Below are 26,358 nucleotides of genomic sequence, written 5' to 3' on the forward strand. Positions count from 1 at the left end.
TGCAAACAATGTTTGCTAGAAATGGAAATAGTGTCAACAATTGTCCAGCAGGTGTCCTCGTACACTCATGATAGGGGGGGTTGGGTCTGACAGTTTTCCAAAGCAGGATGTTGTGCAGAATAACCAATGTTTCTGTCTGGAAAACAGCATCAACAAATAAATATATAACTCCCATCAAATGGTTCACAAAAAGCGAGTACATGATTCAGACATAACCCTAAATTGAATAATAGATTGATAAGCGAGTTTGGATGTTTGATAAGGATGTTTGTAAAGAAATATAACATTTGCATCTAATTACCCTTCATGAACCTGACCTGGTTTATCTCTGTGCCCTCTCAACAGGAGGGTTTTATGAAAACCATAACACTATGCTGTGGAGTATATTTTCTCATGATTACACTGTTCTGAAAATGAAGAATCCCCGAGCATCAATGTTGAGATTGAAACTCCTCTAATTTGTTTCCCACACTGTGATGATGATGATGAAAGAGTAAGGGGAAAACATTAAAAAAGAAATTAAAATTCCTCTCACTAGTTTCTTTCCTATATTACTCTGTCTCCTATCTCCCTGTCACATTTGCAAGACACACACAGTGATAAGTTGTGACAGGCTAATGGAGGTGCGTGAACGTCTTCATTGACATGGGATGCAGTGATTAGGCACGACATGTCCTGCGAGAGCAAGTAATAATGACTGTGTGTGTAGGCGCATGTGGTGCATGCATGTGTGTGTGTATTTAGAGAGGACAGAAGGAGAGGCAGGGAGACTCACAGAGTTTGACTGTGTCCATAATTCTCTGAGGCTCTATTTGAGTGCATTTCTGTGATGTGATGAATCACACATCCGAAGGAGCTTTCTCTGGAGTATCCATGAGTGATCCATGATAACTATCCCATCTAAGCTGTCATGACGGCTATAGCACACATGTTGCTTCCTGACTAATTCAGTCTGATTTTAATGCAATGTATTGAATATTACTTGCCTACATTGGAAGTGCATCCTCAAAGATGACCTTATAAAGCACTCTGTTTTGTTACAGTGCATACTACTGATAAGACAACACTGTATATTGAATAATTTAACAGAGTACAGTAAATCACCCAAATTTCATAAATGACCAGATTAAAAATTTAATTAATCATGTCAGTGTGACTGAATATGTCATGATAACATCCTAACTATAGAGAGTAACACAGGATATTTGCCTGGTGCTAAAATCATTAATTTGACTAATAATGTAATAAATTGTGGCAATAGGATGAATGCAATAACCATAATAACTGCTATTAATAAAAATGTAACATACAACAGGTAGTAGTTTCATGCTTCAAACTTAATTACATTTTTTAACTTATTCATTTCATGCTGCATTTAATTAAATATATCAAGTCACTACATCATCTGGCCGTTATTACATTGTCAGTTACTACTTTCATATTTAATCCAAATGATTCAGTCCTTGAAATATGTGCAGGATATATGTGCCACTTTGATTAAATTACAGCAGGCTAAGTCTGTTCCCTGGCAAAACTTCTCTCTGAGGCCGGTAGTGAGGGTGAGAGAGAGAGGCCTCAAAAGAATGCTTTGTCTCTGTCTGAACTCTGGGTCAGGGTACCCCACTCACATACGTGAGTCTTACAGTCTTTGTGAGGACATATGTTGACATAATGTCACAACTAAATGCCAAACTTCAACCCGAACCCTATCTCACTTCTGAGCTGCGTCCCAAAGCAAAGTTTTAACCCTCAAACAGCCCTTTGAAGGTCTGAAGTAAGGACTAGCCAAAGTGTCCCCACTTGGCAAAATTGCCCTCCGTTCCAAGTTCTAACACTAAAATTGTTTCCCACAAAGATGGATGTGTGCAAGAACATACGCGCGCACGCGCACACACACACACACACACACACACACACACACACACACACACACACACACACACACACACACACACACAGAGAGAGAGAGAGAGGGAGACAGAGAGGAGCAGAATCCCCCAGGGACACCCTGCTGTTGTCCTGAATAGCAATGAGGGAAGATGGGGGCAACAAGTTTGAAGTTTGTGCAGCTGCTATATCTTTTGAGCTTTCTGCAACTTGTTTTAAGTGTACCAAGCACAGAAGAAGGCACTTACTCTGCCTGTATTTCTAATGTAATGACCAATATACCCTCATTGCTGTGTATAGTTGTACAAATGAATCATTTTGCAATAAATTTGAAAATGAATCATTTTGTGCCATAAATATTTTGAACATGAAAGCCATCAACAAAATACTGCATTTTACGTTGTTTTTTTTTCATACATATATTTTCTCAGTGTATAAAATGGTTGACGAGAGCGAAGAGAAGCTGTTTAAGTGTCTATAATAAATCCCAGGTTCAAATAATGACGTTGTTGTTAGTATGCATTAGTGCATCTTGAATTTATATTTCCTTTTTTTAATTCGTCTTCTCTTCTTCCGGTCCAGATCTCGTATATTGTTCTGTACTAGCCGTTTACTGATTGTTTGGGTTGTGGCTATGATCTCTTGCACTGTACAGACGTGCGATCTCCACAGAGGTGAGATGAAAAGGTCTTGATGGGATGTTGCAAACCCGTCTTCATATAGACGGTCAGTATTAACGGACTAAGAGAGGGAGGGGGAGGGACGGGACGGGACGGGACGGGACGGGACGGGATGGGATGGGATGGGAGGGGGCGGGGCGGGGCGGGGCGGATGATGAGCAGCCCCACTGACAGCAGCATCCCGGCTCTGTCGCGCTGCCCCCGTCAGCAGTCACTGGGAACCGGCCGGGACACCGCCAGCTTGACTTGAAAAACAAGTCCGATACTCCGTGCCTGCTGTTGAACTACTGCCAAACGGTCGGTCAGAGTTCGGTGACCTACTTTGAGGCCGAAGTTTCCGCTTCACAAACGGTGTGGCGAAGTTGCTGAAGATCGGTGTTTATTTGGAAAACTGGATCTCAATCCGTTTTGCAATTGAGGCGCGTGCGAAGAGGAGTAGCGTATAACTAAAGTGCATGGATGCAAGACATCAGAGGGGACAGTTAGGTAGGCTATGAAATGTTTATGTGCTTTGAGGTCGTTCAGTCACATGAGATGGAGGGTAATAGTCCACTGCCAGGTGATGCGTAATGCATGCAGCTTGTCTTCTCCCGGAAACAAGTGGTGCCGTCTAGTATTTACATACATTTACATTATATTATTTGAATATCTACACAAAGGGCCTTTATGCCGGACAGTGACACCATTCAGAAATACACACATACAGCTTCCCTTCCAGCACATCGGCCTACTCAAGTTGTATTTTTCCGTTGCATGACTCCAGTTTCAGAGCTAAAGCTTAACTAGTTCTCGCAACCAGAGTCATTGCATAATATTGCACTATGCGGTTATCTTTGCACAGTGACAGTCGAGGGCTGTTTTGATGTTTGCACCTTTAAATCTACTAAAAACACATTTTCAAACATGTAAACTTCTGATCATCTTAACGGTTTTGTTGACACATAAGTTTAAGAATAAGGTGTTAGTTGATTGGACAACTTCATCAATATTGCATGTATTTGACTTGTCTATGAAACATGAGCATCTCTGCCAGAATTGCACAAGAGAGCATGACTCTCTTCTTTCTTTAATACTGATAGTAACTGTGCAAAAAAAAACATAATGCCAGTGAGAACATTTTAGTCTAACTTGGTTTGTGTGTCTTCTCTTTTACTTTTGAGCACACTTGCTTTCCTTCAGCTGAATCACTAAAATGTTACAAATATATCTCGCTAGTGAGAAAAAAATTGTCGTAGTTATTAAGATCACAGTCGCCTACATTAGAAAGAATAACTGATGAAAATGTGTTGTAAAGAATAACTGTGACTTTTCTTATTATTTGCACTGAAGGCTTTCTGAAATCAATGGAAGCGCAAAAACAGTCCTCTGTTCAAACTCATTTGATTTTGTTCTCTCTGGCACACACATGCAGACCCTTCCTATTCACATTTTTCTGCCATCTAAGGGCCCACACATTCCTCACCTTTGCTCTAATTGAAATTGTAACCTGCATACACATAACATTTAGTGTTACCTCACTTCTGAGAAAAAGTTCCTCAGGCTGTTTTGAAAATATTCTGCAAAACAGTGATGGCAGTTTATTGACAGAAGTGATTATGAGTGTCATTTTCCCCACAGTAATGTCATCTGCATCCTGAGAGTCGTGGTGCAAACTGAGACTAACTTTGTATGCCACATCCTCTAACTTGTAGCTATCCATCTTTATTTGGCTTGGTCATGAAATGCCCATAAAGGGGAGGATAACTTTGAAATGAGTTTTCAACAGCAGGCTTGGACTGTTGTGTATTGCCCTCAGTTGGGGAGAGAAGGAAATATGTGGTCTCATTAGAAATGCATTAGAGGGAAAGGAAGGAGGTATAGAAGTGAGGAGATGAGCTTGAGTTTTTATCTGTTAAACTCTGACAGGGAAAATATTCACATCCTCCATCTCATGCTTGAACCGACTTCTTTCCCTCTCTCTCTCTCTCTCTCTCACACACACACACACACACACACACACACACACACACACACACACACACACACACACACACACACCAATACACCTCAGTGACCCATTTAATATCAGCCACAAAATTGGCAACTATATTCCAACATGTTCCTCCTGGAAACACATTGCTGCTAAAACTCATTCCGAATAATTCAGCAAGAAGAAGTGCTTACTGGCACCTTCTTTATCAGTCTAATAACTTCTTTGCTCTCTGCCTGTATAAAGGACACAAATAAAAAAGGATTTTGTGGCATACAACTACAGCACAGACATTTCCTTGTACTCTCCTGTTATCCCCAGATTAATAATTTTAACCGTGGTTCCTAGAATTAATTTTTCTTTGCATCTGTCTGCCACTTTTTTCTTGTACATTACTGAAATATTATAATACTCTATTGTTCAGCTTTATTAGAAACCTCTGTAATGTTCTGCATTTGACAATGAAATAGTACTTATTGCCTTTCAAAAAAATAAAAAGCCTTGTGAATAAAACTTACTCTCACAGGCACTGAACTGAATCGTGTTCCTTATATAGCATCGGAAGGCTTAAAGCACCTTGGCCTAATGACTAACTTGTCAGTGAGAGAGTAATCTTTCCTGAGCTGACCTCACCTGTGGACTCATCAGCATGTCCATGTGACAGGCAGCCTAACATGTGTGCCTGAAAAATAAATCCAGTATTGATGTGATGCATTTTCTTTCTTTTCAGGGAGAATCCGCAGAGTTGAAGTGACCAATGTGGCAGCATCTGCAGACCTCAGACCCACCTCTGAAGTCTAATGTGACCATCGCGACCATGGAACAGGATCTGAGGATGGGCCTGTCTGTGTGGGCCATTGTGGCCATTGTTTGTAATTCTGTAGTGGGCATCCTCATCCTCATCCTCTTCGTCATTCTCTACAAGGCCTGCAAGGTGCCTTCACAACAAGAGAAAGTGCCAGTTTTCACAGCAGAGCTGGAGCAAAAGAAGGCTGAACAGAAGTACATGCTGTCCGCAGCCTAATCAAGAATTAAAGAAACAAACTTGAGATGTGGACCTAATTCAACGTTGGCAATCTGAAGATCAAAAGTTGAGCTAGAGAGTGTTAGAAGACCAGATGGACTTCAGCCACTCATTCACACAAGTCATTTTTTTTCCACTCATTGTCTCCTTTTGTCTCACACTCTGTTTACATCTCTCCACAAACAGCCCCATCTCATCTGTGCCATTCAGTGGAGCTCAGAATAAGCTAACTGCATTAAGAGTTGTGGCAAGACCAACACCAGCAACAACAAGCAGGCCCAATCCTCTTATCTCTTCTGTGCGTCGCTGGGACTGTCCATCTGTCAGTCAGTTTGGTCTGCTCTACCATGATCTCCTCCTCTGCTCCATTCTTTTTCATCCCTCCATATGGGACAGCTGAGTGTGCATGGAGAAAAAACATCAAAAGCACATATAACTGGGAAGGAAGAGTTCTGAGGTTGGCTGAGAGTCGTCACAACATTTTAGAGGTAAAGAGAAAATGTAGCTCTGTAGCTCACAAGCAATTTGGTTTTTTTTTCTATATGCAGCACTAATGATGGCAGCAAGAGAGCGGCGAACAAACGACAGGTAGACACCAAAAGCCTAAATGAGGCAGGGGGATGTTGCTGTAGGAAGTGTGTGAGTCAAGACAGACGGAGATTAAATTTGGTTTATATTTGGTGGGGATGATAAAATGCAGAGGAAGAATTGGAAAGGGGATGCTTTGATGTGTTGTTGACAGAAAAGGAAGCTCGAGGGCCCTATTTGACAGTATCCCCATTTGACACACAAGTCTCTGCTTCCACCGATGCAACTCCCACGGGATTAAAAGTAACTGCAGACATTTTTCTCTTGTCCCAGTGTGCCTCTCCTTTATTCTGTGACCATGTCTAAAGACTGAATCAGATATGTACTATATATAAAGCCATCATCAGAAATGACAGACTGACAGAACACTTACTCATCTCACAGTTACGAGTGAATACTCTCTTTATTGTAATGAATGTACAGCAACTGTTTACTGTGTGATATCAAGATGGAAGAGAAATGAGCGACAACATGATGAGCCAATCATAATGTCATGTCCACGTCATCAAAATATAAAGTGCTGCATGTATTTGTCTTGTAGATACTATTTTCAGTAATGAAAGGACTTCTGGCTGAAATGTTTTGAATTAGTTTGAGCAAAATCCATTGAAAGCTAATCTCAGGTTAACTTCCTTTTAGTCCAAATTGATACAAATGTGCAGATTTGATCATCTATGCAGCTCTTCCTGTTCTACTTCAGTCTACAGGATAGTTCTGTAAAACTTACATGTAATAATGAGCAGTAATTTGTGATGAAATGACCACTTGTTTAACAGATTGGTCAGTAAAAATAAAATCAATTGTAAATTATTTAAATCACTTAGAAACTGCAGCGTCTTATGTGTGAGGATTTGCCATTTCTTCCATTTTGCATCACTGTAAATTGAATAACTTAATTTTTTTAATTGCTGTTTTTTTAAACTGTTGATCAGACAAACCTTTGAAGGCATCACTTGGGACTCAGAACTTGCTGTGCTGATTTGATGTTTGTTTTTATTTTTATGGACTAAATGATCTATCAGAGAATATTCAACAGAATAACTGATCTTCAAAATATTTTGTTACAGCCCTACACATAATTGCCACTGTGCTCTATGCATTGTACTGATTATTTTTTACTGAGACAATAAAATATTTATTTTTGTTTATAACTAATGTAGCTCATAATCAATGTTGCTATGTACTTTTGGTGTTTATTAGCATCAACATCTGTCCACAGTTTTTAAACATTAGATCTTGAGCTAAAATAGCATTGATCATCAGCCTCGTGCTCTGACGTAATCAATGGGGAACATATTGACCTCAACAGTGACAACATATCCTGTTGTTCAACTACCGGCATACAATTCTTATCTTGTTACCACCAACAGCACCATTATAGTGGCTGCATATAGTATGGGAGGAATTTATGAGTGTTAACTGCTGATATTCTCTCTGTTGAGTGATAACATCAGTCTGCAGTCATTATTGTTATCTGTCTGTTTACAGCACACAAAAAGGTGGTGATGAAACCTAACCTTAACCAAAGTACTTTACTAGTAAGCACAGTATTTAGGGACTTCTATTTTCCATTTCATTGCAATGCACTGCATCTCAGAGAAATATATTTGAGGGCTATAGTCAAAACATAATAGTGTTTTACATAATACAATAAACTGTGGTTAGATATTCAGTATACACAATATATAAGAGCTCCACCTGGACCAGCTACATGTATACAAAGGCATCAATAAATCATTAATATTAGTAATAATACCATCAGGCCATTCTGTCTGTTTAGTAGAATTAGTACCTCTTCATTTAATGTGTTAAGTATATTTGCACAAGTAGCAATTTGAATAATTAATTTGTCCTGAAATATTTGTATTTCAAGGTAATTTTACACTTGTAAAGGTTACATAAAAATAAGACATTGATTTTAACTGATTTCATTGTTTTAGGATTCAACAGAAGTAGTATGACTACTAACAAGATTAAATGAGTCATAGATTTATCACAGATCTTGTGAGATGAGATAAAGAACTGTATAATATTTGTTTATAGCAGAGATCTATCAGCTGCATGCCCTAAGAGTTTGTGTTTGAGAAATGATGACTATGAATACATGTATTCTCATGTGTAAAACAGTGGTTTATAGCACATATGAGACAGATGGTTAGAGCCTTTGATGGACTGTTAATTGAAACTGCTCCTCAGAAAGGCAGCTCTAAAGCTGTCTGGTGTTTACTTCTATTTATCTCTCTTCTAGTTTCTCTCTCTTCATCTCTGTCTGTTTGGCCATCTTTTGATAATTTGTTTCTCTATTCCCATCTAACAAGACAAGTGCCAAACGTATGCAAACTGGCCAGCACAGATCCTGTGATATACTCCACAGTCAGCTGTTTGGATGTGAAGGTCAACACAATCTGACTCACACGGTGTATGAACCACTGCACTCATCTTCGCTCATCGTTTTCAAATCAAATCTTTTTTTCAAGACCGCTGGAGGAGTTCATTAATTGATCCTGCGCATTACCTATGAATGAAAACATTCAATACGCATCCATCCAGTCATGCATCTTTTCTCCTGACCGTTGCACTTCCATCGATCCCTCTATCTCAGGTCTGATGTTTTCTGTGAGTTCATCCAGTTGAGATTAGACGATGAACACTGCATCAGTCACTTCATCTCGAGGAACACATTGCACAGCAGCAAAGCAATTCCCCCAGTCTTCCAGTGGAGTGAAGAGGTTCACTGAACTCAACAAGGTGTTACATAATGATCAGGACAACTATTACAGACAGAGATTACTAATAAACATACGAGGGGCCAGTAATCTGCAACTCCATCTGCACCGCTGGAGGGGTTGCATAACCCACATCAGGCTACACCGAGTCATTGGTAGTGTGTGCCCGTGTGTATTCACGTGTGTGTGTCTGTTGTATCGCAATCACTAAAGGATCAAATGTTAATCTATGTTTTGGACACAACATGCCCCAAAATGTGGGATTTTATATTTGAATTTTATGCAATCTGTAATTTAATTTAGCTGTTCCAAATAAAGCCTTTCAGTGTGTTTGTGCGAGTGTTGAAAACAAGGTTAATTTTGAAAGTATGAGTTTATGCCGTATGAGCACTGTGCAGGTATCTGTGAGTGTGTGTTGTTGTCTTACTGTCCATGTGTATGAATATTTAATGACAAAATTCGAATCACAACGAATCAGACCTACAGGACCCCCAATAGAGTCACAAACACTCAGTCATTAAATCGTTTTGGACAACAGCGCCACTCTGATATTGAAATGATTGTAATTCAACACTATTTAGTTGGTAGGAATGTTTATCCTGTCAACAGAGGTCTAATTGTAGCATGAAGCAAGCTGAAATTAATGCTGGTGATGGGGAAAGCATCAGTATGCAAGACATGGTCCAAACTAATTTAACATGGTGAGTTTGTGAGCTATAGAGGACCATTTTTCATTGTTTCATAAAATTCCAGTACATCACATTTGTCAAATTTAGAAATCTTGACAGTGAAGCAGATACAGCAGTCATTTTGAATACAATTGCACAAGTATGGACCTCACACTGCTTGGATTAAGCAGACTAAAACGCTACGACCTACTTGACCCCTGACATGTCTTATTGTCATTCATCCTCCATGCGTTCTGTGTCCCTATCTTCTGTTGAATTAGACTGCCACCTGCTGGCTCAATACTTAATGTGGGCTGCGTCGAGTTGTAACCACCCTGTTTTGGCTGCAGCAGTGTCTGATTGCTGCCAAGATCGCGCTCCATTATTGTGCAGCAGAGCATACTATTGCTGCTCTCTGCTGGTATTTCCAGGTAAGGACAATGTGCAGTCAGACGTGTCAGTGACTTTCATTGAGAATGAGTCACAATGGCTACTAGCAGGCCGTCATGAGCCAGAGGCTGTTTTCTTGAGAATTATAATTAATGTGGACCATTATGGTTATTTAATTGTTTAATTCAGTGTATTTAAAGTTGCATGAAATGAGCAAGTGATCATTCTTCTTGCCAAAAAGTCATCCAATAATAGTTAGAAGCATGCTGACCACTATAAGTATAATTTGAAATAGAAGGCGAAATTAGTTTTATAATTAAGTTACAGACCTAGTATAGAGGGTAATTGTTACCTGGGGTGGAAACCCCATAACGGCAAACAGCTGCATTGACAGCAGTTTGAAATTCATTCATTCACATTTTATTATGTCACATGCTGTTTCAGGAAAAGTAATAGTGGTGTAAAATGTATTCCCCATTTAAAGTCAAAATTCTTTCAGAAGCCTTTTCAGTGAAATGTACTTCAATTTTTACTCATATTGCTGTAGCCCCTGCCAAGATTATTTATTACAATGAAATATAATTAAGCCAATTATCAGCACTTGTCATGGTTCTGCTTTTCGGTTTGTTGGGTTTCCTGTTTTACTTTGAAATCATTAATCTTTTGTGTCTGTTTGGTGTACTTCCTGACTTTGGGTTTTTCCTGCCAGTGCTTGTGCTTACCTGCATCTCATTTGCCCGTCAGCGCTGTGTACTTCCCCTTTCAATTGTCAGACCTTCACACATCATCGTTCCTCCTTGTGAGTTCATTTCCTGCGAGCTTGTTACTCCGTGTATGACCTCTGTCAGTTCTCGAGTTTTTACCTGCACCCTGTGCTTTTTGTTTACCCGCAAACTGCAGAACTACATGAGTAAAACCTGCTATTTCCCAAAACCTCCAATTTGGGTCCTCTCTCTTCCTTCCTTTTAAATAGGCCTACAGATGAGTAATTATGCTTCGTAGGCTACAAAACTGTAGATTTTGGATGGTTACATATTTCTTCTTCAGGCTCATTGCTATTCCTTGATTTTAGTAGGTTTGCAATGATATAGATACGAACTACATTGAACATAACCTGTTAAGCACATACTGCCAAAGGTTATTGGTTTGAAAAAAGTTGCAAAAGTCAAAACTCATACTTTAAGCAAAATCTTATGCGGTGGCTGGATTTTTCAATTCATACGCATCAACAACCATGACTTGTTTGAGAGATGAGGTGGTGGCAGTGGTTCATTAGCTGTTCTCTATTGTCCTGTTTTCATCATTTTGATAGCAGCTGATTTTTGTTTGCAGGCCATAGAACTTTATTCCAGAAATACTGGTTCTTTAGTATGTATTTTTAAACAACAACGTGACCTTTTTGAGTTTTTTATTTATTTGTTATTTACCGGGGGTTTGCATACTCTGGTAAATCATCCGAGGTTATGATCATGAATGTTGTTGAATAAAAAATAAACATGCTCACCTACACCCTGAAGAGCTTTCTAGACTTGTTGCGCACTCAAAAGCAAAAAACTATTGCACTCAGCCAAAAACCAAAAAGTAGAGGACAATTGCTTTGTAGTCAAAATGCATTTTTTTTCCTCCACCATGCAAATTACTTTCTGGTTATTCTTCTTTTCTTTTTTTTCTGGTAACTCTTATACTTCTCTGTCTACCAAGTCTTGGTTATTATTCCTGTGAGCAACTTTTATTTTGAATTAATTCAACAAACTAACTTTGGTAAACCAGTTACTTTTGATTTCTCTCAAAGATTTTTGCTTTTTAAAACTCATTATCTTCTTTACTTGACCGATCACCTCTTTACCTCCTATACCTACTGACAGCAGACTCAGTTTAAATGGCAACTCAACATATGCCCATATATCCATACATCCATTTTCTGCCGCTAATCCAGGGTCAGGTTGTGGTGGCAGCAGGCTGAACAAGTTATCAGGAGGTATTCAGGAGCAAAAATTTTACACAACTCTTTAAGTCTCCAAATTTTAAGCAAGAGTAAACAAGGTGCATAAGGGAAAAAACTAAAACAAAAGCAAGCAGAAGAAAAGAAAAGAAATTGCCTCACATATTTATAATATAGCAAGTCCCTGGCGAAAAACCTCAAAAGAAAACACTAACAATCCCTTCGCTATGGAAAACGTTGGTCCTCTTCAGTAGGCCACATCAGGGTCCCCAGACCCTAGCTTGGGATACCCCTTCCGGAAGTGGGTGGTAGAGTCACCGTCACCCAACTGGTCACACCACCGTCGACATACTGCCTGCTGGGATGTAGCTCGCCACCGGAGATCCATAAATATTGTTACCCATCCGAGATCGCTTACAATCTCGGCGAAAACTCATCGAAACGACCCGTCCGCATCGTTTGGTTTGTAGGGGAAGGGAGGAAAGAGGCGCGGTGCCAAAATGATGGAAGAAATAGACAGGTTTCAAGTGCCGAGTGCGGTGCAGGAGGCGGAGATGCAGGCTGAGATGCAGCCGCTGGTAAGTCCGATTTGTAGGCTGTTATCTGTTGGAGAGGATCGGTCAGTGTTTAGGTCTTGGTTTCTTATTTAAAATGACATTATAGCTGCTGGATCCTTGGTGTGAGAGGCCCGCCATTCATAATGTTATGCCTCGAGATCCCGACAAATCCATCGCCTGCCGTGTGTAATATTGATTGATGAAGGCTACCAATACAGCATTTTAGCAAGTTTTATATCGACTGCTAACAGAGTAAAATGTTAAAGTGCCAGTGAAGCACATCGACAACTGATCGGTTTGCTATCAAACAGTCGTTTTTGTCCCTCAGTGTAACGCAAGCAGCGTCCGGTCTGCTGCGCAGCATCCGTCATGTCTGGCGAAAACAAGCATCCCATCCCAACATTGCTGGTGCTACATCCTCAGCATCCATGCAGCAAGTTGCTCTGGCCTCGACGCCACTTATGTCACTTTAACAAGATTAGTGGGCGGTTCTTAATCTCGAAAACATGCTTGTATATTCCACTGAACCTCGGTCTTTTGATAAAAAAAAAAAAAAAAAAAAAAAAAAAAAATCAGTGTAAGTGATGTAGCGGTGCGCTCCGTGGCCTGTAGCGGGGCCCTGGGTTACTGCAGCCTGCAGGGCGGCCTCTGCTGCCCGCGGCCGGGGCCGCCACAGAACCAGACTAGACCCAAAACAATCTGACCTACTGTCTCCAGGCGTCCCCATACTTCTATACAGCAGCATGCTTCCTGTGGTCAGTGATTAATATTGCTTTTATTATCCCTTACTGTCGTTATTAAATGTACATTATAAAAGTTTTGATCTAAAATAGAAGGACCTTTCAGTTCTTCATAGGATCCCAGAACAGCTTGAACAAATCAAGGATCATTTAAGCACATTAGTTTGTATTCACTGTTTATTCACATTGCCAGCACATACAAGGGTATATTATGCATTACAAAAAAACCAAAAACATAAATTATTAATTGCTGCCTCAGTAATGCACATTTCTGCTCATCCTTTTGTCCATGCTGTTTTACCGTTTGTCTCCAGGACCCGGCCTCATCCACAGCTTCAGAGGCAGACTCAGACACCAGAGAGGGGGAACCTGTTACTATCAACTACAAGCCCTCACCCCTGCAGAGGAAAATAGGTGAGTCAGACCTATGGTATTTGTAGCCAAAGCGTCTGTCTGTGGGAACATGTTCTGTAAATGAATGTAAATGTAAACTCCTTTAAAGTAATGGTGCATAGACAGAGACAGATAACCTTTATAAAGACTGTATAGCTGTGCAGGACAATTTAACTAATTTACTTACTCGGTTATGCTGCCAGATTATAGGTTAAAAACAACCATGTCAATCCATTTAGAGATGGAACTACAGATCATTCTCATTATTGATTAATCTATTATGTTTTTTTCACAAAGTTTTGATTACAAGTTTCTAGAGCCCAAGATGTTCCCAAGGGGATTCCTTAAAATTGGATATACTAGGCAAAACATATTGCCCACTCTGGCCTGTTTAGTATTTTGGAAATGAAGTCTCCTGTGTTTGTGAAAAACCAGTCTTTGAAGGTTCATTTCAGCACCTTGGACAGAGTCCAGTACTGCGCAGCAGCACTTGGTTTACTCCTACTGTAATACTTTCATTTAAAACCAAAACTATTCAAAATTAGTCAACTATTTAGTGACTCAGAGGTCCCTTTGTAAAATGTCACTACACCATCCACATATTCAGTACAACATCCGCCACTGTGGAAGTTAATTTAAATCGGCATCCACCCTGGATGGATGGTATGTCTACAGTGCTTAATATTAATCTGTCGAGTCTTACTGGTTGTTCATAGTCTAAAGAAACGTAAACATTGTCATGAGATTTAATGTTTATAAAATGCAATCTGAAGATATTTGTTTAATTATGCGTGATTTGTTAAAGGTGGAGTCACTGTCTCTCTCTGCCCCCCGGTCTCAGTGCTCCCTAATATCCATGGTTGAGCATTGCCAAGGCAACGACACTGAGCTAGACGTTCCACAAAGAGTTTTTAGGTTGTTTTTACAAAACTGCAGTGACATTAGGAGAGGACCAAAGGTTTGTAGCTAAGCTAACAAGGAAGGTAACGTTACCTTGCGTAACATTTCAAATTCTATATCAAACCAAATAATCCTTCTTGGCTTGAAAAGTTGTGTATTTAGGTCTTCATGGCTATAAAATCCTTTGTAAACGCTGTACAGACATAATCAATGACATAGAGCAAACAACGCTACAGCCAATTGATGTAACCAACATTAGTTAAGTTGTTAAGTTGTGGGTTGGCAGACTACCACGACAGTTGCTACTGCGACGCTAACCGACGACAAGACAGTTTCTCAAAGCCAGCCTCTCCTGCTACTACAGCTAACATCACTACAACAGCATGTCTTAGCAAGCTAAGTGAGCTGAATGCCTGTCGGACAAAATGTCTGTGGGTGTAATTCTAACGTTACCTGACTCACAAATATGACACAGTTACCTGCTCGGTATAAACCAGGATTAGCTATCACAAACAGCAGTGATTAACACTTGAGGTCAGCGGAAAATCTCTCCAGTGAACAGAAACTAATCTGTCCTGATGTCACATCTTGCACTCTGGTGCAAAGCGTCATTGTGCCCAGTAAGAAAAAACATCACAGTCTTGGCAAAGTGAAAATGGGCTTTTTGTCGAATTTAAACCAAATTCCCTTTCCTGATCACGCTTCCGCGTGTGTGTTTGAAATATACTGATTTCTTCTTGTCAAATTTAACACCCTTCTTTCAAGTAGATCTGACAACTTGTTCCATTGATAGCAGTGTTTCAATAGATTGTGAATAACTAATGCAATGCTATGCTTCATGTCAGCAAATAAGAGTTCCTAGGCTTATTTAAGAACCTGAAAAGTCACAAAAGTGACATTAGTTCCATCACATCCGTGCAGTATTTTCTGTCATTTGAAGCTAAAACCATTGTTGTGTGTGTGTGTCTCATGTGCAGAGAAACAGAGAGAACTGGCCAGGAAGGGCTCGTTGAAGAACGGCAACACTGTAGGTAGTCCAGTCAACCAGCAGCCCAAGAAGAACAATGTCATGGCCAGAACACGGTAAGAAGGAGCGTTGTGATCAGGGAAGGAATTCTGTCTTAGCTGCTGTTATGTTTCACAGTTTCCAGTAAATAAAAGGGAATTCTTCTGTAATAAACACAATCTAAATGTATTTATTATTATTCTTGTTTAGTGTTCCATTGTTTTGATAAGCCTCTGACATCAAACCACATACAAGATCATTTACCAAAAGAAAAGGGTACAAATAAAGTTTTTCTGCAACTCTGTACTAGATTTAAGTGTACAAATACTGTAGGGTCTGTGTTGATACAACCTGAAGCAAAGCACACAGAAGCCACAAAATATTACAATTTGAAATAAAGTTGATTCAAACAGTGTCACAGTGTTAAAAAAAAAAAAAAAAAAACTATATTTAAATTCATGTTCATTCCACATCCACATGATGTCTGTACATTTCTGTTTTAATGTGCTCAAATAGATGGATTTTATTCTTGCTGTCCATTACCTTTCTCTGTCAATAAGGCTGTGAAATAGTTTTATGGATTCAGGGTTTGTAAGATGTCAGTGTTAGAAATTAGAGCTCTTGATGCTTCTGATGTTACCGTAGCTGTGACGGTGCCTCAAGGGCCACCTTTTTTTTCTTTCATCTTTGCAAGTCCTGTTCTTACTCACCTCTTCCTGTTTGTGAATCTATTTTCCGTTCCCCAACCTGTTTCTGCTCTTGATCCTTTCTCCAATGTCTTCTCTTTGCGTCCCTCCTTGCAGGTTGGTAGTGCCCAATAAAGGCTATTCTTCTTTAGACCAGAGCCCAGACGAGAAGCCCTTGGTGGCCCTAGACACAGACAGGTAAACACACCTTAATGTACTTCTTGACTCTTTTTCTTGCTTGAGAAGCACACAAACACACTTATATAATGATGACAACATGCTAACTTGTATTTCTCTGTTTCAGTGATGATGATTTTGACATGTCTAGATACTCATCGTCGGGATACTCCTCTGCCGAGGTGAGATGTTTGCTAGAGCAGGTATCGGTTTCCTCACGTTCACTGTCTCATTCACTCCCTCACTTTCTTCCCTTCATTTTTTCACGATTGTCAAGAGGCCAAGAGTCGTGCCTCTGTAAGCCAGTCTTGAAGCAAGCTCTTTGATATCCATCTTGCTCATCCATGTTAATTCTATAGGTGTGTGCTCTCCCTGCGATTGCATGATTACACTGCAGCTGCACCTGCACACAAATGTGTATGAGGCACAAAGCGGGATACAAATGAAATGAAGTCTCTGGGTGTCCGCCCCTGCAAATCTTGTTTTCATCGCTGCTGCTGCCAATATAAGTGCAAATCGCAGATGCATCGTCACATTTATCCCTCAGACGAATCCTGATTTCTACCCTTTACATCAGTTTTCTGTCTGTGATGAGGCTTAATGATACATTGCAGGTTATATTTAGAATTCCACAAGTGATCAGATCTTGATGAATCAGAAACAAATGGCTAATATACAGTAAATGTTTTAGCCCGGTTTAGCTGTTAGCGTCTCTTTATTAGTTCTACCTAATAACAGCAACTTGTGAGCAGTGACATCAGTTTGTTGTGTAGATTAAAGTGTGGTTGTTGTGTTGTTTATGTGTCATAGAACAATACAGTATCTATAGAAAACAGTATAGATAAAAAGGCAAATACTGGGATTTTTATTGAAGAATTGCTTCTGCTTTGCGTGCAAACAAAGGAATTTATTTGATGAAAAACAATCACACCGGGGCAGTAGTTGTCACGTTCATGACAAAGCTAAAAGTGCTTTCAACCATCTGTGAGTGTGCTTGATCTCACTTTGCCGTGGTTACAACTGCAACCTTTAGCCAGTTTAAGTCACAAGCACAGCTAGTCTTACTATTTGAGTGTTTTCTTGATTTAATAAGGTTCGAGAAAAGATGTGTGTTTTGTCATGGAATGGCGATAGAAGTCACGTCGCTTCGCAGCTTATTTGATATTAAAACACAAATAATAGGTCTCTTCCTCCCCCACTGTCTCCAAAGAACCTCTTAACAAGGACTAGTTTAGCATTTTGGGAAATACTAGACTAGTTACCAGGCAACCAGTGGCGACTCCTGGAAGTATCTGGTACCAGACAAAGAAATAGTCCTGCACAGGCCCCCCTGTAAAATAGGGAATTGCCAGTTTTACACTGAACTTTTATATAGTTTGTTTTGATTAAACAAACAAGATAGGAAATGTTAATTTGGGAACTTTTGAGCTCCTGGTTGGCAGACTTTGTTGCCTTTGGACAGAGCTTAACTGTTTCCCCCTGTGTCCAATCTTTTATGATAAGCTAAGCTGACTGGCTGCTGGCTTCAGCTACGTGTTTACCAAACAGACATGGGAGTGGTATCGATCTAGTTTATCTAATTCTCTGCAGCAAAGTGAAAGGGCATACTGTTTCCATAAGATTTCTCAAACTGTCTCATTTTGGCGAGCTGGTTGCAACAGGAACAGGAACAACCTACCGAAGTTTAGACTGGACCTGAAGCCAAAGTGAGACCCCATTTGAAACCAAGACCTAAAGGTTTATTTTTGCTACATCTCATCTGTTACTGACTGTTGGCTCATCAGGCTAATGCAGCACATAAACTACACTGTGCTGTCTCTTTTGCTCTTTTCACTTTGAATTGTATATGTACTTACACAACACATGAATTACTCTACTTTAATACGTTTCTGTGGGTGTAATGGTGAGAAAAAAGGGCATAAGGTTATGAGTTAAGTATTCAGATTTTATTGCAGAAGCTTTTCAGTCATGGGCGAAATGCTTTCCAGACTGATACCAGTCTGCAGCTCTGGGGGTTTGGAAACGCTGCTCTAACCCATCAACCTACTCTGTCTGTCTCTTTCCTCTCCTCTTCAGCAAATCAATCAGGATCTGAACATCCAGCTGCTGAAAGATGGTTACCGCCTAGATGAGATCCCAGATGATGAGGATCTGGATCTGATCCCGCCCAAATCAGTCAACCCGACCTGCATGTGCTGCCAGGCAACCTCCTCCACCACCTGTCAAATACAGTAACCCCGCCCCTCTGACCGCCAGCCCTCTGCCCCTTTCCACACAACATAACCCTCCGTCTTCATCCGGTGTGAGTTTACTTCGCCACCAGAGTGGCGACAGTGAGACATTGGTAGAATATTGTAACGACAGTTAAGTACTCTGATGATAATGACAAATAATCAAATTAACGTATAGAAACTTTGGTTCAAAATCTCGGAGAAGGAACATATGTGAAAATAACGTGTATTTGAAATATTAGTAAAGTCGTGGTTTCCTCCTATGGTAGGACGTACACTTGTGTTCGAATGCTCTTCTCCTGACGTATCATAACGCACTGATATTAATTGACAGAAAAGAAAAGGTCAGTTGATGCTGTCAAGTGATTTTCAATTTCCCTAAAGAGTTAGAAATATTATCATAACTGCTCTACTGTTCTGCTTACCTGAATTCTGGGTTGCATTTTTGCATTTTTCTAGTGTTGTTGTTCTTTTTTTTAATTCTTTTTTTAACCCGAAGGATCAGTATGATTGTATGTGTTGATGTTCAGATATTTGAGAAGTTTGGAGGGTGGTCACAGCACCCCAAACCAAGATATCTGGTACTGTATTTATTGTACTGTACAGGGTTGTTATGTAGCACAGGCCAGGTCATTGCATTCATTCACACCACCTTAAACACTTTTGCTTTCTTTGCCCTACTTACTTGAGATGTTTGATCACAGAGTTAAGGGATGAATGTATGAACATGAATGGCTGAGGAACGAATTGCATAAAGAGCACCAGCTTGAATAGTTGAATAGAAAATAAGCGAGTGACTTGTTGCACATTTGATTTTTGCCCTATTACTTTTGTGAAATCACATGCTACTGTTGGGGAATGAGCTTGAGTTGCGTTGTTGTGAATTTGCACTTCTTTCCTTTTCTTTGTGTCCCTTTTCCTGCACAGCAGTGGCTTATCCGAAATCAACTGTTTCAAAAGGGAAGATTACATATCGTTGCACCGACCCTCTAACATGATCCCCATGTTATCAAGGCCAAAGGAACTGCAGGGGGAGACCTTAGCTAGATTTTACAGCACAGTCTGTGTCATGCCCTCACTTTTACTTTGTCTCAGAGTCTCCGAATCTGACGACACTCCCTCCTTCACATTTCTATCCTCACATCACAGATCTTTAAGGGAGCACACAGGTTCAGACACCAGAAAAAATGTCCTTCTCTCCCCCAGACACACATGCATATGCATTCATACAGACATACAATGCCAAAATAATTAGTGTGATGACATCTATTTCTCTTTTGACTAGCAGGATGGAAATCGTTTTGTAATCGCAACATCAAGGATCGTTGACTAGCACCAATATCCTTCATTTACGACCCTTTGTCCTCTAAATCAGTTGTTGATTTTCAATTAGAGTATGCCTTAAGTACAGACAAGTTTAAAAGATGTGTGTATTCATTGCCATCTTGATAATTTAGTTTATTTGAAGAGCGTTTGATGTCCAACAATTTCATCATTTTCTACATTTAGACACAAGTGATAATTGTTTTTCTTTGGTTTTCCTTTTTTAAAAGAGTTTCTCGTATTGTAAACACTTCCATTACAGTATTAAACAATGTTATTGTTATGTGCAGTGTATGAAGACAATAAATAAACACAATGCAAATGTAAAACGTCCTCTTCTACCTTTCTGTGTCAGATAATGGCATGCAAATAACAAGCAAATGTTTAGAAAGAAAAAAAAAATTTAATGTTAAAACTTTTGAGCAGAAATTATTACACAGCTACCTGTATTGCAATAACATGGAGTTTGCACTGACAGTCCCTGATTACAGTACAGTATAATCAGAAGAAAGGGCTTCAACCTGAAAGGCACCAACATCTAAATCACAGTTATCATAATGCCAGAAAAGAAAAACAGCATTTCACATAACAAATGTAGTTTGTGTCCTGCAAAACCAAAATTTACACTATATATGGACAATGTAATGCATTCTCTGACAGGTATAAAACAAAAACTAATGACATCAATGTATCTAGCTCCTGTAGTGGAAGAATAAGACCTCATCCCATTAGGAACATTATAAAAGATTACCTGACAAATAAAACATACATTGTACCAAAGAAATACGTACGAACATGCTACATGATGTAATTCAATGATTCACAAACAAACTAATCAAGAGAGCGCTCCACAAAATATTTAGAACAAATAAAAAATGTTTTATGTCTGTCGGTAGTGAGAAATGTTGTGCTTCCATGTCACCACCAGGGGGTGTAATATTGATTAGCATGACCATACATCACATTATTCCCTGATAAAATGTAGTCCAGATACAAACACAAGCTTGTTTCAGCATGCAGCACATGGCACTGTTGGTATAAGAGACAGTTATTGTTCTTTAAAGAATTAATGAACAGCAACACAAACAATTGGACGACGGTCATTCGGGTGATATTTTCCCAAGGTTGAAAATGTAGAAATTCCCCCTGTGCTACAAACCCATCAAAAGGCACAGACTTTTACTAAACATAAACTATTGTGGTCTCAACAGTGAAATGTTTTTCATCTGCAGGTGAAAAAGTAAAGTCACCACTTTAAAAGTTTTTCCCTGTTGTGTTTTCCTGCACTGTTGACACATCTGAACAAAACAACACAGATGTTGAAATGTAATTTCCCAGGCGATAAGCACATGTATTATGGTCGTGCTAAATTGCTGTCAAATTATTTTGGTGCGTTTATTTGCAAGTTTATCATGATGTGACAACATTTAGGTTTCAACACATTGCTTATACCTACAAGCTCATGGCACATCTGATTATACCTGAAGTCCATAGCCAAATATATGCAATTAAATAACCTAGCTCTGTCTATCTCTACATTATAGCTTCTCTTATTACTCTATAATACACTTAACTACAATATGAGTATATTATCATCAATATATCATCATCTGAAAGGAAGTCTGTTATTCTATTTACATGGTAATAATGCTATACTGTACATTCACCTTGTCCTGGACTGGAAGGCAACTGTACAAGTGTATGTAAGTAAGAGTATATGTATGTAATAGGAATATTCACTAAGGGATGATTTCTAAAACTTCATAACACACCAGGAATATACCAGTTATAAGGGTTTGTATTCTTGCTGGTGTCCTTATCAGCAAACGAAGTCTGTGATTCAAAATGAACACATGTAGTGTTTATGAAACTCTATGTACTTGAATACCACTTAGATGGCAGATTCCTTTAAAAAAAAAAAAAAAAAAATTAAAAAAAAAAAAAGTCTCACCACACAAAGTAAATAATTACAAATGGTAAAAGAACTAGATCTTCCTGACAGGTCCTGAATCATCTTTAATAAATACCAATCACCTCAGGGAACAAGAGAAGAGATCTAGTTTGAAAATGTTATTTTTTTTCTTTGCACAATGTTGCATGTGTAGCAGAAAAACTCTGACATTTTCTGTCTGGTTGTGTCGATGGAATTTGTCTAATTCCACACATGATGTGGGTGTGCCTGTGTTTGTGTATGCCTCTGTATTTACTGTGTGTATCTTTTTATATATATATATATATATATATATATGTACAGTATGTGGATGTGTCTCACACCCCAGCAGGGCTTTGGTCTCCGGAATCAGAGGAGGACATGGACATGGAGCAGCGGCGTCTCTGGGCCACACTGGAGCCCTGGAGCATGCTGGGATGGAAGCCTGCATGTCGCCGGGCATGTTTAGTCAGGTGGTCGCTCCTCATGAAGCACTTGTCACACATTGGGCAGTTAAAGCGCTTCTCGCCTGTGTGCGTGCGATAGTGACGCGTCAACTCGTCCGATCGGGAGAACTTCTTGCCACAGTCAGGCCAGGTGCACTCAAAGGGGCGTTCACCTGAGGAAACACACATGTTCTGTATAAATACGCGTTTTAATTCAGTTAGTTAATAATTGCAGTCAATCGTAAGCCTTGTGGTTTGTTATTAACTTGTCTTCCTCTTTCCAAAGTCAATCATTTGTTTCCTATAAAATGTTATTTTTCTTCTTGAAATCCAAAATATTAAAAAAAATTAAAAGTCCTAACTACTTCCTTTGCAACATTTGAGGAAGGATATAATTTCATGCTCTCCCTGAACAAACAAAGCACATTCCATCTATTTTCCCAGAAGTATTTTAGACAAATAAATGTATCTTACACAGTTATTTGAGGAGTTTAGACCCAGAGAGGTCAAACTCAACTGAAACTTATTGAAAATAAACTGGTCTCCAATAACAAAAATATCAATCTTACTGTCGTAGGAACTCAATAACAGAATTATTTCAAGAACAGAAGGACAAATAGCTGGGGGAACTGGGGGACTTAATGCTCCCAAAAACCTATTGTTCACACCAATTACAGATATAGAGTAGATGAAAGGTCATTGTAATAAAGAATGATCATAATAATAAACACACACGCATACACACACACACACACACATTTTTCATGTTTATCAAGGGAGAGGAAGAGGAGGAAGAACTAAGTTTGAAGGAGAGGTCTGTTGCAAATCAAGATTTTGGGAATGTCTTCCTAAATAGGATTTTCGAAGAACAATGAGAGAACATATTGATGTTGAAACAGTGAGTTAAACTAACAGCCCTGTGAAGGAAAAATAAAAAAAACAAACCAAAAACACTATGCCTGCCCCCCGGCTCCTCCTCCACGTGTTCCACTGAAACACATGTCTGCTCTTGTTTACAACCCGACGCGAGGGGAGTGGAGGAGGATGACGTATGAGGAAATAATGGTGCAGGGTGGGTTTATCTCCGGTCAAGAACATGTGGGGACATCGGTGTCGCAGTGACCTGTATGTGGATTATAAACCAACATGTCACGCGCTACACTGCTCCTCGCTGGCATTTCAATACGTATGATGCAGATTTATCAGTGGACATATAAAGAACGACTAAAACACACTCATGACTTGGATGAGGTCGTGTGTCCTGGCCCAGGCAGGGTGAATTATCACACCTCAAACTGTCCGCCATGGACGGCACGTGGCGTTCGCAGTCTTGGCTGCGTGTCAACAATACATTAAAATACAGCTTTGTCTCGTGCACTCTCGGTGCACCACCCCTCCCCTCTCAGCCAGCCTCTAGCTCAACATGGCAGGGGTCAGGCACACCCCCAGAAGGGGCCAGTTCATGGAACAACCTTTCATATAAGCCTGTTATTCATTTGCAGGAACATGTGGTCAATCACACTCCTCGGGTCAGGCACAACATGGACTATATGGACTCTGAATATCAGTTTAAATCAGGAGTTAAGGGGTCATGTTTTATGGCAGTCGTTTTGAAATGCCCACATACTTGATGTTTTAGAAATGACCAGTGCAGTTTAACATGTGCCTGAAATAAATAAGACAGTGATGGCAGAAGTGACGCAGACCGGTTTGGCTGTCGTCTCCAGAACCGAGCCCGTGCGTTTCGTAGGCGTGTCACCCACACGCCGAGCAGCACAGTCCTCCACTCACCGGTGTGGACTCTTAGATGGGCTTTCAGGTGGGACGACTTGCCGTACATCTTCCCACAGCCAGTGAAGGGGCAGCAGTGCCTCTTCTCGGGGGACTCCTGCCTCGACGCCTCCTTCTTGTTGCGGGGCTGTTTGGGTACCAGCGAGCCCCGGCTGTCCCCAGCGTTCAACCGGCAACTGCCTCGCTCCACTTTCTCCTGCGCGCCTGCTTCGCTGCTCCCGAAACATGTGCTTCCTCCGGCGCTGACCGCGTTAGGATTACATTTGTTCAGGTCCAATAAAATCCTCGCCACCATCAGTAAAGTCCTGTTCTCCTGGTTCTCTTTCAATATGTCCTCTGTCCGCGCCGATGGTCGGATGGGGACGCAGTCTGCGGAGAAATCAACTTCCGACATCACTACAGCAGATCCGAGGAGGAGAAGAGAAGACGAGAAACAATGTACCTAGAATAGTAAAAAGAATCGGACAAAACGGACGGTTAAGTGATCAGACTGCAGTCCTCCCAGGAAACATGTGGGCAATCATCCACACGTGTCGTCTTCAATGTGACTATTCCGCAAAGACTGCGTTGAGGCTGCAGGGCGGATAAATAAACACCTCTCTCAGGAAAGATAGCAGTTTGAATCGTCCCCGGGTTCTTCCTCTCCCCTTCTTTCTCCAGATCTTTTTTTTTTTCTAAATTCTGGAACAATAAAAACACAGCGTTTACCGACTGAGCTATTGTGTGTGCGTTTATTCCGTCTTTTCGGTGCACTCTTACACGCTCAACTTGTCCTATTTTATTGCGTGCAGCACTTCTCCTAACTCCAAGAAAAAATTTCGCGGAATCCCACGGTGTCATAATAAAACAGGGCTGTGATTGGCTGAGAGGAAACGTGATTCTTTTTTTTGGAATTACCTTTTCACCGGAGTGAGGGACGGCATAGTGGACCAATCACAGGCTGGGGTTGGTGAAAAGAGGGCGGGGGCCAGCTGATGCCTCCTTCAGGTACTTGACATATGACTGGGAAATAAAGCTGTCAGACAATTCTTTTTTGTTTTGTTTCAGGTAACAAGTCCTTTGTAATTATTATTCTGGTACCTTTTCCTATTAAAATATTTAGGGAAATTCTGGTGGGAAGTAAAACATGAACATGAGAGATTGTGCATCATTGGTTCAAAGGGTTGGTGTGTAATTTCAAGGACAATTTATAAATAAAGTGATAAAAAAAGAAGCTAAATTTAAACATTAGCGTTAGAAAATAGTTATTCCGATTTTTGCGAGGATCCACTCCTTTTTTTCTGATGTTTTAGTGGTGGCATGACACATTTTCTCCACTGACATTTACTTCATTATAATTTTATGATTCTATAATAATGTATGATAATCAAACTGCTGAAAAGTGGCCTTGCAGTGATTGTGTAATGTTGAGAGAAGGGACACCATAAAGCTCAATATCAAATTAATGTTTTCATTTTGTCCTCATTATTCTTCCAGAGCAATTTAAAGCTTATGTGTTTCTTGCCCATTTTGTCATTTCCAATCATACAACATATTTTCAATTTGGTTTAGCAAGAAGCAGCAGATCAGGATTTAAAGAATGACACAATAATCTGCATCGTGAAGAGAAAGAGAGAGATAGAGAGAGATGATGGTGTGTTTTGTTTCCTCAGATGTAAACCGGAGCACATTATGCTTTAGGTCTCACCTTGTGTCCCAGTTTATCACCCACAGTCTGATCCTAAGTTAGCACAGTCCTCAACTGTTCTCAAAGCTGCACTTGATCTCCTCAGTGCCAATGCATACTCTCTTGTATAATAGCTAGGCCAAGTGCTTTGTTTCATTTTCTATAAATTGTGGTCAACAAATTAAATGTAAAGTTAGATTTGCCGCATCAACTTGTAGCAATCACCTGCTCTGGTAATGAAGAGAATTTAGGAGAGAACAAATGAAAAAGGCATGTAACCAGCACTCCCTGCATAATCTGTAGAGATTCATAACGTAGAGACCTTCATAATACATTATAATACTTCTCTCAAAATATGAATGTAACATCACAATTACATATACCTATAATCTATCAAAACTTTATGTATCATGTTTAATAAACATCCTGGCAAGTTATGTATTTGTGACTTGCTATAATGTTTTTACATTTTACAGGGTTTAAATGTTTAGAAATGAAATAGTGACACAATAAAAAAAATATATATATTCAGTATTTCCCTTCAAGCAACTCAAACTCTCACACACTCCAAATGTTTGCGCTGCTCTCTCATCTTAATAAAAAAACATTAAGGTAATGCACTCTGCAGGAGTGACTGT

At 39.9% G+C, this 26,358-nt stretch overlaps 2 protein-coding genes across 2 annotated transcripts; one reads left to right on the forward strand and one right to left on the reverse strand.

Moving 5' to 3' along the window:
* Positions 1 to 12,191: 12,191 nt before the first annotated feature.
* fam219ab (family with sequence similarity 219 member Ab) lies at positions 12,192 to 20,220 on the forward strand. The gene is made up of 6 exons (XM_069178548.1): positions 12,192 to 12,452; positions 13,486 to 13,585; positions 15,442 to 15,547; positions 16,274 to 16,354; positions 16,461 to 16,515; positions 18,410 to 20,220. Exons 1-6 carry the CDS (start codon positions 12,375 to 12,377, stop codon positions 18,566 to 18,568), a joined length of 579 nt encoding a protein of 192 aa, XP_069034649.1. The 5' UTR covers positions 12,192 to 12,374; the 3' UTR covers positions 18,569 to 20,220.
* A 50-nt stretch (positions 20,221 to 20,270) lies between these two features.
* klf9 (Kruppel like factor 9) lies at positions 20,271 to 24,867 on the reverse strand. The gene is made up of 3 exons (XM_069178547.1): positions 24,651 to 24,867; positions 24,055 to 24,496; positions 20,271 to 22,436 (listed from the first exon to the last, which is right to left on the reverse strand). Exons 2-3 carry the CDS (start codon positions 24,446 to 24,448, stop codon positions 22,156 to 22,158), a joined length of 675 nt encoding a protein of 224 aa, XP_069034648.1. The 5' UTR covers positions 24,449 to 24,496; positions 24,651 to 24,867; the 3' UTR covers positions 20,271 to 22,155.
* Between the last annotated feature and the right edge of the window lie 1,491 nt (positions 24,868 to 26,358).

Source organism: Embiotoca jacksoni, unplaced genomic scaffold (assembly GCF_022577435.1).
Source record: "Embiotoca jacksoni isolate LCO1_2020_lvr unplaced genomic scaffold, fEmbJac1.0.p SCAF_8, whole genome shotgun sequence".
Lineage (NCBI taxonomy): Eukaryota > Metazoa > Chordata > Actinopteri > Embiotocidae > Embiotoca > Embiotoca jacksoni.